General features: G+C 39.0%; 1 protein-coding gene across 2 annotated transcripts in view; it reads right to left on the reverse strand.

Annotated features, from left to right (window-relative positions):
• The window catches only part of Aftph (aftiphilin), a 58,033-nt gene that overhangs the window by 8,280 nt on the left and 30,930 nt on the right, over positions 1 to 18,823 (reverse strand). Inside the window, exons 3-8 of one of the 2 annotated variants that reach the window (XM_021177747.2) lie at positions 18,586 to 18,737; positions 16,039 to 16,165; positions 15,064 to 15,120; positions 10,332 to 10,454; positions 5,111 to 5,171; positions 3,573 to 3,653 (exon numbers count right to left, since the gene is read on the reverse strand). In XM_021177747.2, coding sequence (XP_021033406.1) covers positions 3,573 to 3,653; positions 5,111 to 5,171; positions 10,332 to 10,454; positions 15,064 to 15,120; positions 16,039 to 16,165; positions 18,586 to 18,737 — 601 coding nt within the window. The remainder of the gene's footprint in view (positions 1 to 3,572; positions 3,654 to 5,110; positions 5,172 to 10,331; positions 10,455 to 15,063; positions 15,121 to 16,038; positions 16,166 to 18,585; positions 18,738 to 18,823) is intronic. The other variant, XM_021177748.2, reaches the window with a different exon arrangement.

Consider the following 18,823-nt stretch of genomic DNA (forward strand, 5'->3'; position numbering starts at 1 on the left):
CATGTTTTTCTTTATTAAATGGTAGGCTCTGAAGTATCTATAAAAGGAATACATAAAAATCCCATTTTGAAATACATGTTGTATGTAGCTGATGCCTTTCAAATGCTTCAAGAATTTCTATCAGTCAGTTTTGTATTCATTTCTGACACATAGTGTTTATAAATAGGAGCATGCTGATATTCTCAAAATTTTTTATCTTATTTTAAGACAAGGTCTTACTCTGTTGTACGCTGGCTTTGACTCATGACAATTCTCCTGCCTCAGCTTCCTGAGTGTTGGGATTACAGGCATGAGTTATCACACCTGACCTCCAACATTCTCATTTTTAAAAAATGTTTATTTTTATGTGTATTGGTGTTTTGTCTGCATGTCTATCTGTGTAAAGGTATTTGGATCCCCTGGAACTGGAGTTGAGACTGTTAGGAGCTGCTGTGTGGGTGGCTGGGGATTGGTTCCAGGGCCTTTGGAGGAGTGGCCAGTGCTTTTAACCGCTTTCTCCAGCTCAATATCCTCAATTTTTAAACTGGCTAATGAACCTAATTTTGAACCTTGCTCTAATCTCATCAAAAAAAATTTTTTTTCTTTTAAGACTTGGGTATTTTTCTTCACGTCAGAGACTTGGAGATTAATATAAAGTTGCTAGTATAGAAAGTGATTTGGTAATTTGGTTATCTTAGACATGACTAAAGAGAAGCACAATTATTTAAAGCATCAATTTAATACTAAAAACGGACTGCATGTTCTTCAGGTAAGAGGTGGAGTGGCTAAGAGCACTACTCTGGGAGAAATGAGGACCCTTGTTCCCAGGACCCGTGACACATGTGTATCTGATGTAAGCCTGCTGGCCTGCAGCTATGGTAGTCAGCGAGAGGAACAGGAAGGAAGCTAAGGTGGGGCTATAGTTAAGCATCCCTTTACAAAAAATGCTTAATAGCGTCTCCAATTTTTTTTTCTTTCTTCTTTGAGACAGGGCATTACAATACTACTCTAGCTGGCCTCAACCTACTGAGGTTGAGGTGATCCTCCTGCCTCAGTTGGGACTACAAGTGTGCATGGCTGTACTTGGTTCAATTTTATTTTCTAAGAAAAGCCTACAGATTAAGTAAAATGTATAATAAACTCATGAACAAGTTCTTCTATGAGCACAGATGGATCTCAGATGTTAGAGAAATCAAACAAACAGCAGCTTCCACAGTTACTGAGTTCAACGAGGAGGAAGGTGCACACTGACTCCCAAGGTCTTAATAGCTCATTAATGTACACTTTCAGGACATACTTTGAAACCTCAGTTTTCCTCCAATAAGCATACAGGCCAAAGTTAAAATGTATAAAACTGTAAATGTGTATATAAAGAGCAATGAGCCAAAACTGTTTCTTTCTCTCTTCCACTGTTTAAGGTGAACTTCCAAGTGCCCACAGTATTGAGGGTGAGATCTGTGTACCACGCAGAACAACTGCATCCTGAGTGGCAACAGCAGTTTATCCAGCACTGGACACTCAGCTGCCAAGCAGTAAATGGCAGATTGAAAACAACAGCACTGACAATGACAGAAGAAAATCTCCTTCTACCCCACACAACACTCCTCCCCTCCATAATCTGCCCCCAAACCAAAAAAATGATTGAGATAACAATTAGAGTTAACGTTTTTTTCAGAAACAAGCCAATTATTTACTATAAACTACAGAGAGTTTTTAATGGAATTTTTTAAAAGTAGAACCTTAATGAGGCACAGCTTAATTATACAATTAAAGTAGCCAGCCAAATTTTATGCCAACCTCCTAAAAAAAAAAAAAAAAAAAAAAATCACACACACGATAGTTTACAGCAAGCTAAGAAAAAATGACTTTCCCATAAACAAGTTAAGAAAGGACAAATAAGTGGTGAGACTAACACTAAAGAGGGGATTTGTACCTGACGCAGGGGGAGTTTTAATGAAACCCAAAGAAAGCCAAGGCAAATTCACTGTAAACAAATTTACACAGCGACCTAGAGCATACTGATGAAAACCCAGAGTTTAAAGGTTTCCCAGGGCAGAGACTGCATTGGACCATGCTGTGCTCACATCCACTGCAGCCTTAACCTTCCCAGTCTTGCAGCTATACCCTGAGCCCAATTATCAGGCCATCTCCGCACTTCTTTAGGCAACCAGGTTATTTGTGCTCCTATCAACGCTTTTTAAACAAATTTAAAATATAAGCACATTTGAAATCTAATCCAAGCTTTCTGTAGCCAAAAGAGAAAGTGACCTCTTTTTCATTATAATGCAGACTGATTAAATTTAGCTGAGAGAACTCAGGTAACTCTTAGCTTCCCCCTTTATCTCTAGTAAGCATCATGACAATTTTAGCTCCTCCAGGCTGTTCCCTAAGTCAGATATTCTTAGTAGAGCTTTAAGTAGTAAAGTATCAAATTGATGTAAGTAACAAGACCAAATACAGACTTTTTTTCATATACTCTCAAGAATCTTGACAACAATGAAAATGAAAACTAGGAGCTTAGATTTGAGAAATCTATTCATTCCACCTGAGATTTGTGGGCCTTCCCTGTGGCAGAAGGGGTTTCCCTAGCTGGATATAAGAGAAGGGTACCCTGGGGAAGGACTGCCCTTAGCTGGCTTTGTTCTTCCTTCATATTTGTGGCTGATAAACCATTGAAGTGGGTGGCTGGGCTACCTAATAAGACTCACCCCAAACAAAACACCCCCAATTCTTAGGAACCCGGGGCTAGCTACAGAACTGGCCACCAGTGAGCACAGACGGGGATCCTCAGTATGCATCCCGGGGCATTTACCCCAGCAGCTGTCTGAGCATCAGTGAGGACAGGGATTCATTAAAATCATATTCAACAAAATGTAAACATTAAAATGCCATTATAATTTTGATCTTTTATTCGGTTAGAAAATGACAAAGTACATTAGTCCTTTGGTCAATGAACTAGGGCAGAGCATTAACAGGTCCTAGAAAGCTTAGTTTGTAGCTGTTAGGTTCATAGCAGTGGCTTACTACTACTAACTTTTGTTAACATTTTTTATTCTCCATGGAGGCTAACAGTATGCTTTCTATATAAGAGCTACATAAAAATAGTAATTTTTTAAATATGGGACTATATAACTATATGCTAGATTCCAACATTTTTGATTCAATTTTGTATTTAGCAGCACTAATAAGAACTAATTAAAATGTTAGAACTTGTAAAAGTTACATTACTATAGACATGTTCTTATCTCGCTAGTGCTATTTTCAAATGGCTTTATAGAATATGCTTTCAAAATAAGCATATAAATACATTTTCCATTTAGAGCGGGTGAAAACCAAAACATCCTTAGCTGTCTAAAGCCATTAGGGTCCTATTATTGCAGAAACTGCTTTCAGCTCTGAATATAACCCTCTGAGAGATTTCCCTTAGGACTGTATTCTGTGTAAGTAGTTTCTTGCAGTCAGCTGTCAGAAGGACGCTGGATGAAGGAAGGCAGTGGGGAGAACGCGTCTACCTGGTTCCTTGTTTATAGGAAAGTCAAATGTCGTCATGCTTTTAGTAAGTAATCACAACTATGGTTGAACGCTCTGCTGACCTGGGATTGTGCTGCTGCTAGAGCTACTGTCATCCACGGGCCCAAAGAAATCAAGGTTCAGGAGAGTGGAACCTCCACTAGCTTGGAATTCAGTGACCGTGTTGGTGGGCAGCCACACAGAAGGTAAGCCAAGGGAGGAGGGGTTACGTGTGAAAAGGGGTAAGACACACACTTGAACATGCAGGTTATAATTAGTAGTCATTACACATTTTAAAAATCAACATTAAAACAATGTGTACAGCATTAGGTTTTTATAACTAAAGTAACAATTTAACTCAATGTAGATTTCCTTGTGTACAATGTAAATAATGTAACACTTTGTTACGTTTTAGTGAGAAGTCAGTTCTTTCAATCCAAAATGAAAAGTATCAGAAAGACCAGAGAAGGCACACTAGTTAAAGGGAAACAATACTTAATCTTAACCCAGCATTAAATCACTACATGCCCCATCTTTCATGTTAGTTTCTATGAGCAATTTCTGGTTTCTAATGAATGCTTTTCAAAAGAATGACAAAGTTCTGAGTCTCAGGACATGCACCAATACATGAACTTCTTTAACATAACGTAATATAGATGTAGTAACTGCCCTACCCTGATGCACACGCTGTACTGTTCCCCTTTAACTCTGCAATAGTAATCACAAATAGTATACATTTTTAAAGAAATTGTTAATAAAGAGCATGATGATTTGACTAAAGACACCAGACAACAGCGAAAGGTACATCCAGGCTTTCCTTCAGCAGGACATTCAATAGATGGTCTCCAGGTATCCTAGAATCCCAGCTCTAAGGAAAAGCTGGTAAGTGTCTCAGGCAATGGCATGCTAAGTACCACTGAGATGACAGTGATAGTGTTCTAGACAATGGCTCAACTACTTACAAAGCAATTATAAATCAGAGTCCATGGGAAAGCCACAGCATGGACTGGAACTCTAGCACTGTGTGTGAAAGACCCTACGGTACTTGCGTAAGTTACTCCCCGTTTAGAGTTTAAAGGTCCTAAGAAAAAAATCACTGATTTCTAGAACTGCTCTGTTAGCATTTGGAGATAAAAATAATCATGAAAATCATCCATCTTCCATTTGCATATAAGTACTCTATAAAAGACTAATTATGTCATAATCTGGATCTATCTGCACACTGGTCTTGGTTAAGTGAGTAATTGTGCTTTATGCTTTGGAGCAACCGCTAGCCACAAGACTGTGTGTCCAAGAACAGTTCACAAAGGGAAGCTATAAAACATTCAAACAAATCGGTCCTAGCTAAAATATCATTTAAACTATCTAATTTTGACTTAAGATAAAGAAACTAAAACTTTACCTTATTCTTACTACCATTACTTGAGCATTAATATTGTTGGTAACATTAATGGCTGGTATCTTGAGCAATTGCTATTTAGAAAGAAAGCCTGAATTTCCAAAGATAAGAATAAGAAGTTATGTTCAAACAAAAAAGGAAATCAGCAGAGAGAAGTTTGTCTGAACTGTGTAGCTTTCTTAGCTCTAGCCCTGGTGCTAGAGGCTCTACGGAGAGACGTACCATCTAAAGGGTTAGTAAGGCCACTGCTACTCCAGTCAAACTGGACAGGTGGGAGAGACTCCTAGAGTTGAAACCAAAACAAAAACAAAACAATCAAAATTAATCAGTATAGGTAGTAGCAACATAAAGATTTCCTAAAACAAAGCAACTCCCTCAAAAGTACAATAAGACCATTATGCAACAATGTACCTACTGACAAATTTTGGATAACTACAATTTCAGGCTATTTGCAAATATTAACAAGCTGAAATTGGAAAACTTATAAACAGTATACTTATTGATACTATGTTTTAAACTGTTAAATTTCAAGAAAAGGATTTAAAACAGACGTTTTTTGACTTAGTGATTACCTTTATTTAAATACTAGTCATGTAACACTAACATAAAATACAACATGACAGAGAAGGAACTACATTGAAAGTGACATCTAAGATGAGAGTAACTACTAAATAACTCGTTCTAGATGGTCTTTACTAACTTAGCTGGTCTCATGATACAGAACAAGGAGGAACAGAGTCCAAGGTCTCTAGTTCTTTACAAGTTTCCTTATTTCAAAAGAAAAGAAACTGTGCACCAAAAAATAGGATGCACTTTGTCTGTTTTTGAGACAAGGCCTTCCTATGTAGTTCTGGAGTACAGCTGGCTTGGTACTCACTCTGCAGACCAGGCTGGCCTCAAACGCAGACATTTACCTTCCTCTACCTCCTGAGTGCTGGGAACAAAGGTCTGTCCACCAGCACTGGATGGAATGTTCATTTTTAACGTGCTCATTTGCAGATATTTAATTTAAAGCGTGTGTGCACGTGTGTGTGTGTGTGTGTGTGTGTGTGTAGTGCAGAGGGAGGGAGAGGGAGAGGGAGAGAAAAAAACAGATTGTGAGTGCAAGGCCCAGGATCCTCCATCCTCTGTCCTGTATAGAACTGGGGTTACAACTTCAGAATGACATACCCTCTTTTTATTTGAGTGTGGGAGATTCAAACTTAGGTCTAGATGCCTGCACACAGGCAAGTATTTTTAACCCACTGAGCCATATCTCTGGCCTAATTAATATATTTTTGAGACAAGGTCCTGCTAACCTTCTCAGGACAGTGTCAAACCTACGGTCCTCATGCTCGAGGCTATTCAACAGACCTGCCCCACAACAGGTCAGGTATTTATTCTAGTCAACTTCTCTCACTTAGAAATTACATGAAATTACATTTTTTTTTCTTTTTCATTCTGAGGCAGTCTTATTCAGTTGCTCAGGCTGGCCTTAAACTGACTATGTAAAGACAGGCTGGTTTTTAAATTCACACTCCTCCTCTTCAGTCCTCCGAGTGTGATCATAGCATGCACAACCATACCTTGGGAGATTTATGAAATAATGCACTGAAATGAATTCTTTTTTTGTTATTGTTTTTCGGTTTTTCGAGACAGGGTTTCTCTGTGTAGCACTGGCTGTCCTGGAACTCACTTTGTAGACCAGGCTGGCCTCGAACTCAGAAATCCACCTGCCTCTGCCTCCCAAGTGCTGGGATTAAAGGTGTGAGCCACCATGCTGAAATGAATTCTTATAAGTGATTACTACTCTAGGGTTTTCAATTTCATAATATAAATGAAATTGGCTGGCAAATGTTCCTCACGTTAAGTTTTTGTTTTCTCTTTTGGTGGCTATGCTGACAAGACGTGCGTGTGGAAATAGCTTGTGTTCTATCAGGCATTTGCACACCAACACACAGTTGCTTATTTCCTTGAATGCCGTTGGCACTGCTGGCCATGCTTCCCTGTGAGGAAGGCACTGTCACAACAGTATACTTACTTTCTTTCTGGGTAAAGACACTATTACCTGTAGGACAGGAACATGAATTAGTTCTTTGGAGGCAATATTATAATTGTCTTGGTAAAAGAAGGACAGGTAGACTAATAAAAATCAAGTTCAGTCTGTCCAGCTTGGAGCTGAGAAGGACGTATAATCCCAAGTAAAAGGCTAGCATCAAGAGATGCCTGGGGTGGAGGGTGGATGGAGGGAGTGTAACTATGCAGTGTCTCTGTTCTATGTCTGTGCTGTGCACTGGCTCCCAACCTGCGTTCAATCCTCAGCTCCTAAGGGAGCTCTGTGGTGAGTGAAGAGTTTTGTATGTTGACTGCGGGGTGGTACCTGCATCGACACCTGTGACCAAGATATATATAACTATATATAAATGAATCGGTATCTTATTCCTGACTATACCTTATATCTATTGTAATTATATGAATGGTAGCCAAAAGCTACATAGGTGGACACACAGGTCTTTTCTTTGTTCTATCTTTGTAATACCATGAATATCTAATAATTTCATATAAGTTAAAAATAATGCTAGGGAAACCCTGGTTTATAACCTACCCGAAGATTAATAAAAACTTAGAGGAAAAAAAAATCTTAAAAAAAAAAAAAAAAAGCTAACTGTAGAGCAAATACACCTGGGCAGATCTAATTTACTCCATTTTTGGAAAAGAGAAACCTTTAGCGGTTAACAGTGAAGAACTGGGCAGAACGTAGGTTTATACAATAACATTATTTCTGGACAAATGGCTCTTTTGTAAACATTTATGTAAGTGATATCAATGAACTGGATAATTAGAAATATTTCATTGATTTGGTGGAATTTTGGCTATTTATGGATATTTATGACATCTTGAGAACAACCAAAATTATGATAATGAGCCACTAAGTATGAATTAACATTTAGTGGAGATGAGGAAGATGAAAAACAGACTACTGTAACAAGGTGGTGAGCTATAACGACTTCACAAGTAAAGCAACCCAAAGAGAAGCGCGTGGAGAAAAGCCTTTGCAATAGCTTTATGTGTAATGTGCAGTGGATGATTCCTGCAGAGACAGAAGCACTGGAGAAACCAGACTGAAGAAGCAGAACAGAAACACGGAGGCTGGAGAAAGGAGCCCTCATTCCAGTCCTGCTGATCCACTGATTTGCAGCTTTGGGCACGTCATTAACCTTTCCAAGTATGGTTTCTTCCTGAAATGGGCACATGGTATGAGATAATCACCCTTGAACTGGGATTCACAAAGCTCCATCAAGAGGCTAAGCTGCTACTGATGATGGGGTGGGCAACTATCAGTCTGACTCGACCTGAAATGAGTTCAAGACCCCGCCGTCCTCTGCAGCAAAGCAAAACAACAACAACACCCACCCTGCTGTCCCCTCTAAGACTTCTACCTTTTGTTTGGTTTTATTTCTGATCTACTGAATTTCGTTCTCTCAGGGTTTAATTAATTATTAATCTCCATCTCTTCTTGAACTCAATATTTACCTGCCTCAGTCTCCCAAGTGCTGGAATTACAAGTGTGTCAGTACACTTGGCTCCCAAGTTTTAAAATCCCTTAACAAGGGAATGCAAAGGTTGCAGAACTGCCAAATGCTGCTCAGGTTGAGAGGGGAAACCCCAAGCATAAAACAAGTGTTTACACTGGAACCGGGTATGGAACTGACAAGGACTTGTGCAACTGTGGTTTGCTTGACAGTGCTGTTCAGTGATGCTGAAAATGAAAGCACACAAGGGATGTGTGGTACATGGTTTCTGGGGGTGGGTGGGGAGTGGGTGGAAAGACAGGTATTCCTGTCTGATATAATTTGCAGACTTCCATCATTACAGGCTACGGTCATTCATCTGAAAAGCACAACCACCACAAGATGCAAGAGGGTTACTCTATGAACCAAGAAAGTGCATAGAGATTTCACACGGCATGTTAGTGACTACATAAGACACACCGCTTTATACGAAGAAAATCCTTATAATGCAGTCAGGTGCTTCTGTTAACCTGAACCACAGGTATGGAGCCAAGCAATGATTGTACAGTCTGGTTAGCAGTTAGCAGCTCAGCACAAAATTCTAAATTAAAATACATGTATTTCATTTGGTCATCTGAAATATGCTTTTGGTTAAGAATATAACATGGTATAAGGTCATGACTAGAAGATGCTTCTAAGGTGTAGAGGCAAAATGACAAGCAACAGCTAACCAACGAAACAGGCAGTAGTTATGGGGATGCTGTACAGAAAAGGAAAGAGCAAAGAGGAAAGACTAACACTCAGTGTCTCAGTAATGAAAATGGAAGCTCCGTTTCCAGTAAGTATGGCAAAGCAGCTACCACTGTAGGGATGAGGATGGTGATGAGGCAGGAAGTGTGCTGTGGCTGATGGTGTAGGCCACAGACAGAGTAGGCTTACGAGTGCATGAGGGCAAGGAAAGGAGATGAGCACACTGCCCAACCACCCATAAAGTCAGGCAGCACGCATGACAGCCTGCCACCTAACACCAAGCCTGCAGTGCACTGGCTTGGAAATGAAGTTTAATTTATGTTGTGCCCAGAATAAACCACGGTGCCAGGGGGTGGTGGTGCACACCTTAATCTCAGCATTCAGGAGGACCTCTAAGTTTGAGGACAGCTTGGTCTACAAAGCAAGTTCCAAGCCAGCCAGCCAGCCAGGGCTACGAAAAGAAGCCCTGTTTCAAAAAACCCAAACCACAACAAAACCCGCAGTGGCATATAATAGTGAAAACAGATGTTTCTTCAAACACACTTGAAAGGGTTGGACCTATATTTATACATCATTTTCTAAAGTATGTTCTTCAAAACACTACTTCCACAAAAGTATGATCTTCTCCTCCTGAACCCTGCAAAACCTGTGGTCAAATAAACTTGAGAAAGAAATTAAAATTAAATAGCAGCATTTACTGCAGGGCTCAGGGGAACTGAATGTGTATTGTGAATCTCCAAGGATGGTTGTGAGCGTATAATATTTTCCCCAAACTTACTTTACCCTGGAACAATGCTTTAGTGGGCTACTGATATAGACTATACATTTTGGGAAGAACTGTCCAAACATACATTTGTTAGAGATAACTTGTAAGCGTTAGTACAAATGTAGTGTTTTCTAGTGTTTGAAAATCTGGCACTTATTATATTTGTGTCAGTATTTATGATCTTAAAAACTAAGACTGTGACTTGGACTGGTTTAAAAACTTACTAATAATAAATCTTGTTTTGTATATTATCTTCTTATTTTTGAAAATTACAGATAATTTGTTCACTGTAGCCTAAGAATGTTAAGTAACATCTAAAACATGTCCACTTTCAAGTTTTACAAATATAAAATGAAAGACATATTAAGAAAAATAAACCAGCATGTGTGATTATGTGTCTGTATAAATGCATAATGGATACATATGGATAGTTTACCTGGAATGGATCTGATGTACACGTGTTTATTTCTGGTGTCATAATGGTTGTCTGACCAATAGAAGCAATTTTTTCTGCAGCAGATAGTGGTTTTAATGGTTCCTTGGTGGGCTCTAACATTCCCTGAAAAAGATATATTAGTCATTAATTGGAAATGGATAGACACAAAGCTTATAATAATGGCAATGTAAGAGAAAAGAAAAAAATTCAAATAATATAATATAAAAGATTATTTTAGAATAAAATGTTTTGAAGTCAAATCTTCCATTTTTAAAAAAAAATTATTTATTTTATGTATATGACCACATTGTCCTTGACCCTCCAGAAAGGGCATCAGATCCAATTACAGATGGTTGTGAGCCACCATGTGGTTGCTATGAATTGAACTCATGACCTCTGGAAGAATAGTCAGTGCTCTTAACCGCTGAGCTATCTTTCCAGTCCCAAATCTTCCATTTTCAATAATATTTTATTTTATGCTACTTAAGACACTAATATTAGTCAGGCGGTGGTGGCGCACGCCTTTAATCCCAGCACTTGGGAGGCAGAGGCAGGTGGAATTCGAGGTCAGCCTGGTCTACAAAGTGATTTCCAGGACAGTCAGGGCTACACAGAGAAACCCTGTCTCAAAAAGACAAAAAAAAAAAAAGACACTAATACTATATGAAAAGGCAATATTTCTAACATAGTGGTATGTTGAAAGCATATGTCTTTTAGTGTGAATTTAATATGTTTAAATCTGAGCTGGTGTCTCAGTACTTAGATTCTGGGTCTGGCAAAGAAAGAATAGACAGACTGCCACTTCAGAGGGCAAGACACTGTATGTACTCCACTGGATCTGAAACAATTCAAACATACTTTTTTAAAGTAAAAAATGAAAATATTATAGATTGATATGGAAACAAACAAGCAAATCATTTAGTATCAAGGTTCTACCAAACATGAAAATAGCTAACTCAGGTTAACAGCACAAAGCAGCAAGGCTTTGTATATAAACCATAGCTGAGGTCCAGGGTAAAATGCTTATGCTTACGTCTTCTGGAGACCAGCCAAACAAAACCAAACAACCTGATGAGCTCTTAAATATTTATTGGTTTATATTTCGTACAAAAATCATTTTTAACTATATGTGTGCATATGTGTATGAGATCAAAGCTACTAACCAGTAATTTCAAAATCTGTACATTTCTAAAACTGCCTTTCAGGAGACTCCCTACTCTCACTGAGGTAGAAACTAATGAAAAGCAATTTACACACTGAACTCCTCTTCTCCCCAGCCTCCCAATTCCTAATATTAATGCATGTGGCAGGCCTCCTTCCATGTAGTAAAAGATGAAAGTAAGTTCATGGTCACCGTGCTGCACCATGTATATTATAACATGCTTTAAATGCTTCTTAATTTGAACTACGATTTAAACCAGTGGTGCCCAAGCTGTGGTTGCCAATCAACAGCACCTAAAACCTGATCAAACGTGTAAATTCTCAAGCTCTGCCTCGGATTATAAAGAAGCTTAAGATAGTGTGTCTTTGTTTTTTGTTTCCTCTTTCTTCTTCTTTTTGAGACAGAATTTACTCTGAGGAGCCCACGTTGTCCTGTAGCTCGTTCTGTAGATTAGGCTGGCCGGCCTTGGCTTTAGAGATCACCTCCTTAGTACTGAGATTAAAGGTATGCACCACCAAACCCCACCCACAGAAATCTGTGTCTTAAATCTTCCAAATGATTCTGGTGAAGTTGGAGAACCAGAAACTGAAATGACTATTTCAGGTGCCGTCTTCCATGTGAGACGCACCACAGGAGAAATAGAAGTGTAGCTAAGCTTTATGTCAGAGACATCCCTGGAAAAAGTTCTGGCCTGGCAGGCATGAGGGGCCTTACCTAGTTCACTGCTTACGCAAGTAAAAAAGGGAGGCACGGGGACACTTGCTACAATTCCACTACCCACCCATAAATCTATTTATGTTCATTAAATAAATTTAGTGTTTTAAAACCTTAAAAGCAGTAAGTTTTTATTATTATAGGCAATAAAGTACAAAACTGAAGTGTAAGTTCTACCACCAACTCCTTAAAGCCAGCTAACGTGCATCAAGAAGCTCCTGCTGGCAGCTTACCAATTATCTACCAGCCCAACTTAGACTAAGAGACTACACAACAGCCTCTGGAGTCCTACTGTCTGAGAAAAAAAGAAATGCAAGTAACCAACAAGTTAAAGAAAAGTTCTGGACTGTATTCATCTAGAACAGAGAAGCATACAATACAAGGTAAGTAAGTGAGCAGCAACTAATTTAAAAAAACAAAACAAAACCTCAGGCACAGAAAATTCCACAACAAACTGAAAAAAACCATAATGTTCCAGTTCCATGCCAATAAAATTAGAGCCTACTCACAGAAAATAAACTGTGGATGAAAAACAAAACAAAACAAGTTGTACTTTACAGGCACATATAAGTGATATAATTTATACTTCATTTTACAGTTGCTTACTTTGTTTTTCATTGAAACAGGGTTTTTTTCATGTAGCCCGGGCTGAACTTGAGCTAGCGTGAGCAAAGGATGAGCCTGAGCTCACTCCCTCCTGACCCTCCTGCTTTCACCTGCGTAGTGCTGGGATTATAGGTCTGCACCACCACACTTAGTTTTCTTGAGTTTTTAACCACATTTTCCCCTTAAGTTCAATTTACTCCTTATAATAACATGAGATTTTTGCTTAATAGATAGGACATTTTCATTTAGCAATAATTCACCCACAAACACCAAACTTGATACTGTAACTCAGACACTGGGCAGATAGCTGTGTTTGCTGTGCAAGCCTGAAGACCTGAGTTCAAATCCTCAGGACCCACCTAAAAGATGGGTGCAGTTAGCTGTTCATGTATGCCTGTAATCCCAGCATTGTGAATCCTGGACAGAGAAAGCTGGGGCTTGCTGGCCTGTAGCCTAGTCCAGGTTCAGTGAGCAATCTGCCTCAAAGGAATAAGGACCCAATGTCCTCCCCTTGACCACACATGTAAACCCACTCCCCACAAGAGGCAAAATGTGACTGATTCTTGTTTTCATTCTATTCTTTAACAAGATTCAGTCACATTTTGCCTCCCATTTGCTAGAACTACCTGGAATATCTGGGAAAAAAAAAAAAACATTAACAATATTAATGGAAACTGTAAGGTCCTGGCTTATTTCCATATATTCTAATTTGGTATTTTCATGCTCCTATGGACATCCACAGTCTCAATGTTGTTTTATTTAAAATTAATAACTGAATTAAACATATCTCTAATGTGCCAGGCATTTTATCTTCCATTTTTCTTCTTAAAAGTTTAGAAAAAACAGGCTGGGAAGATGGCTCAGCTTTAGTGCTTGCCTTACATGGGTGAGAACAGAGTTTAGATGCCCAGCATCCATGTTCCACGGGCGGGTGGGAAAGCACACCTTTAATCCCAGCACCTTTAATCAGGCGGCAGAGACAGAGCCTTAGAGCAAACTAGCTAGCTACATTAGTTAAATTAGTGACTTCTGGGTTCAAGTAAGAGACTCTGCCTTAGTATGTTAGGTGGAGAGCAATTGAGGCTACTTGATTATCAACTTCAGGTCTCCACATGCACAAACAAAGATACATGTGTCCTACCTATGTACATGCATATGCACACTACATACACATGTAAAAAAGTTTAGAAGGAAAACCCATCAAAAGTATATTTTAGAAAAAGTTAAACATAAAAATAATCTTCCATTTAAAACAGCACATGATCTATAATGGAATATAAAAAATGTCTCATGTAAAGACATGAAGGATATATAATTATGAATATTACATAAATATGTACCCCTAAGATTACAACAGCAAATCTTTAAAATACTTAGGGAGTTTGAAGAGACTGCTCAGTAGGTAGGTCTTGCTCTTGTAGAGGACCCAGATTCCGTTTCCAGCACCCACCTGTAACTCCAGTTCCAGCAGACCTGAAGATCTCTTCTGAGCTCTGTGAGCACCAAACATGCATGTAGTACACACACACACACACACACACAAAACAATCACACACATAAAATCTAAACTTTCCTTTTTGTGTTTTTGAGACAGTGTTGGCTGTCTTGGGACTCATTGTGCAGACCAGGCTGTCCTTCAACTCTGAGATCTGTCTGCCTCTGCCTCCCCAGTGCTGGGATAAAAGGCAAATGTCACCACTACCTAGATAAATTTAAACATTTTTAAAAATAAAATTTACATATGTGTGCATGCATATATGTACACATGAGCACAGGTTCCCATGGAGGCCAGAGCAGGGTACTGATGCTCCTGAAACTGGCATTCTAGGTGGCTGTGAGCTGTGGACACTGAGAACCAAACTCAAGGCCTCTCACGCACCAGAGTTTTGTGTTAGTCAAGCTAGTTTAGAACTTATGTAGCCTGGCTAGCCTCAAACTTGTGGCCATACTCTGCCTCAGCCTTCCAAGCAGTGAAATAACAGGTAGAGGCATCATACCCAGTCTTGAAATGCCTCTTAAAGCACACTTTCTAGCAAGTGTAGTGATACACACCTTGAATTTTAGCATCCAGGAGGCAAACTCAGGCAGGCAAATCTCTGTAAGTAAAGGCCAGACTGTTCTACATGGAGAGTCCTGTGCCAGCCGGGTCTACATAGAAAGACCATGTCTCAAGATAAACAACTACTTTTTTTTTGTCATGCTATATAAGATGATTTTTTAAAATAAATGCAATAAATATCCTGTACTTACCAATCCTGCTGCATACATGGGCACTATAACAGGTTGCTTCTTATTGCCAGTGAATAGCTGTGTATATTAGGGAGGAAGAACATGCATTTAGAGAATGATTTGTCTGTCATACAAAAAAAATTATTTCTAGTATGCTTATGATGTTTTATTATACTGTGAATAATGAACTCAATAAGCTAAGCTTTATATATGGCTCATATGTACATGCATACTATATGTGTGCATATATACACGTGTACATACATACACGTACGTACATACATGCATGTATGTACACATGTGTGTGTATATATATATATATATATATATATATATATATATATATATATATAAAACTCAGTCCATTTTTCATTTTATAGTTAAGGAAAAACAAAAATTTTCAAAAATAAGTACTTAGAGCAGTGGTTCTCAAACCTGTAGGTCATGACCCCTTTGGAGTTGAACAACTCTTTCACAGGTGTCACCTAAGACTATCAGAAAACACAGATATTTAATTATGATTCATACATAACAGTAGCAAACTTACAGTTATGAAGAAGCAATGAAAATAATGTTATGGTTGGAAGTCACCACATGAGGAACTGTATTAAAGGGTTGCAGCATTAGGAAGGCTGAGAACCACTGACTTCAGAGGAACATTATGATGTCTTTTGGGTTTGGTTTGGTTTGGTTTGGTTTTTTTGAGACAGGGTTTTTGTGTGTAGCCCTGGCTGTCCTGGAACTCACTCTGTAGACCAGGCTGGCCTCGAACTCAGAAATCCGCCTGCCTCTGTCTCCCAAGTGCTGGGATTAAAGGCGTGCACCACCACCGCCCAGCTCATTATGATGTCTTAAAATTGCCTAATCAAAACAAGTTAGCGTTTAAGCCAATCCTTTTTCTGTAGAGCTAGATAATCACAGTGTAAACAGGAAAATAGTAAATTTAAAAACCATACAGGTTTATTAAAGAATTTTTCAAAATTCTAACAAACTCACAATGTTTCGAGTGTCTATTCCCAAGGAGCACAAAAGCTTCTTGTTGCTATGCGAGCCACCCCACTGGTACCGCAAACCATGTGCATCATGGATGTCCTGCAGTTCGGTCCATACACCCCTCAACTCACTGTAAAGGCCACAAAGAAGACAACAGGTTACTCCAGCCCCTTCACCGTAAACTTCACCTTCAGTACACTGATGATACACTATGCACTGTAGTAAATATCGTATCTAACCTATCTGTATTAACTATTATCTCAGTGCAATCAAGAGCTAGCACTAAAGATCATTAGAAAGGTAAGCTAAATTTATATGAAGGCATACAGTCCAGGAACTAGCCTGTTTAAAAAAAAAAGATTATTTATTTTATATGTCTAGTGTTTTGTCTGCATGTGGGTATATATATGTACCACATATGTGACCCAAACCTTCAAAGGTTAGAAGAGGGTGTCAGATGCCCTGAACCTGGTCAGCTGTGAGCTACTATTTTGGTTCTGGGAACTGAACCTAGGCCCTTTGCAAGAGCAGTAAGTGCTCTTAACTGCTGAGCTGTCTCTCCAGCTTGTTCTTTTTTTTTTTTTTTATTGTAAAAACAAACAACAAACCCCAACATTTAAGGGCTGGGGCTATAGCTTATTGGTTGAGTTCTGCCTTGCAAATCCCTGGGTCCCATCCCCAGCACTCAGTAACTTGGCATGGTGGTGCAGGTCTACGATCCCAGGACTCGGGAGAAAGAGGATCAGAAGTTCAAACTCAGCCTTGGCTACACAGTAAGTTCAGGTTAGCCTGTTATACATGAGACATTATTTCAAAAAATTAACATTTAAAAGAAAAAAAATCACTTGGCATCCACCATTTTAATTTACTAGAGTTACTCAATATTTGGGTGTTTATTATTTTTGTGGTGTAAAACAGATCTCACTATGTAGCTCAGGTGGGCTACAACCTACAGCTCTCAATAAGTTATCTTTTACTTTTTGGTTAATATTATTAGGCTGGCAGTGACCATCTTTTAGTATTTTATTGTGTATATGATTGTATGGCATATTATTTCCTAAGGTTAAATCTCTTGGAAAGGAATTTGTACACCTTGTTCCCTCACCCTTCCCCATCCCCTTTTCCTTAGAAATCACTAAACAAGAAGAAAAAGAACAAAACGCAATCTCAGTCTTGAATGGAATCAAGACAAGTGGAAGCCTGTACAAGAAATACTGCGCCATAAAGAGAAACAAACAAGTTACATGTGACTTAGTTAATGGAAGAGAGGAAACACTGGAGAAGGAAAGGATACTTCCAGAGGCAAGAATGAGAAATTATAAAAAGACTGGCCAGAAATGGAATGACTTGAAAATCAAATAATTTGCAGGAACCTAGGAAAGGAACACAGAGGCCTAGGAGAGACAGCAGTTGTAAAGGCAAAACAATAAAGAAGTGTTTGCTTCTGAAGAACAAGCCGTCAGTGGAATGAATGGAAAGACTCACATCTAGGCAGTTCATTGTCAAACTTCAGATCAGTAACAACAACGTATACATCTGTATTAACAGAATACAGTAAAACACGTCATGTGCATGGGAAGCCTTAAGATGACAGTTATAGAGGCCTAGGCTGAACCACTCTAAAACTTCGAGGGTGAGGAGGGATGACAGCCTGGTAAGCAAAATGTGATCAAGTAAAACTGTATAAATAGCTCTTAGGGGGCAGAGAAAGATGTAGAAAATAAGACAGAGACTATGTGAAGTGCTTGGGAGCAGAAGGGTGTCAGGTTTCAGACTGGTTTAGAGTTTGGAATATCTGTATAGACTTTATCAGTTGGGCATCTGAAATGCTCCAAAATTATAAACTTTTTGAATATCATGTCAATGTTCAAAAATGTGTAGATTAAAAAAAAATCAACCCCTTCCTTTTTCAGTGGTGGAAATTAAACCTGGGGCCTTGCACAAGCATATCAGCAGGTAGCTACAACTGCTCTACACCTCTACACAGCTCCCACAAGTGTTACATGTCATAGCACTTCAAAGAATGGATTTCCAAATGAGGGCTGCTCATCTTGCATAAGGTTTAGGAAGCCACTGTATAAAAGAAAACAAGTATGCATTTAGCATTTATACAGTTAAAAGGAAAACACACGATTTAAAAATTTTATCAGAAGGTGAGATATATGTATATGGAGCTGGTGAGAAAAGCAGGTCTACACTGTCAGTTAAGCCAAGTGTGTGACACACGTGTAATCTCAGCACTTGGGGACTCTCGAGTTTGAGTGCAGTCCGGGTTATATAGTCAGATAGTCAGGCACTGTCTGAATACACCCCAAATTGTTTACCACACTAGGTAGTGGAGAGATGATATAACAGGCTGATTCAAATGTTGATTTAAAGACATCAAAAGAAACATCTCAGCAGTAGAGAAACAGGGATTTTCCCCTTAAGTCTTTTTACACGATTAGGTCTATAATTACAGTACTTTAAAACAATGCTGTTGAGATAGCTTTACAAATGATAACAACTAAGACTAACGGTCACAGTGCTCTAAGAACAGTGTCTACTTACCCACGCTCAGCTAAGGCCTCTCTCGGTTTTGCTGGCGAGCTGTGTGTTTCCAGCAAGTGCTTCAGGGAAGGAACCTCCTCTTCCACACCACGGACAAACACAGAAGGAAAACAGGCTTCGAAAATTCTCTCCAACCGGCTGAGGAAAGCTGTCTGAATCAACCCCCAAAAAGTTCACTTTCATTTCTTCAGTTTTAGTGATGACTCAGTTTTAATGATCTCACCCCCCCCACACACAC

The sequence above is a fragment of the Mus caroli genome, chromosome 11, assembly GCF_900094665.2.
Source record: "Mus caroli chromosome 11, CAROLI_EIJ_v1.1, whole genome shotgun sequence".
NCBI lineage: Eukaryota > Metazoa > Chordata > Mammalia > Rodentia > Muridae > Mus > Mus caroli.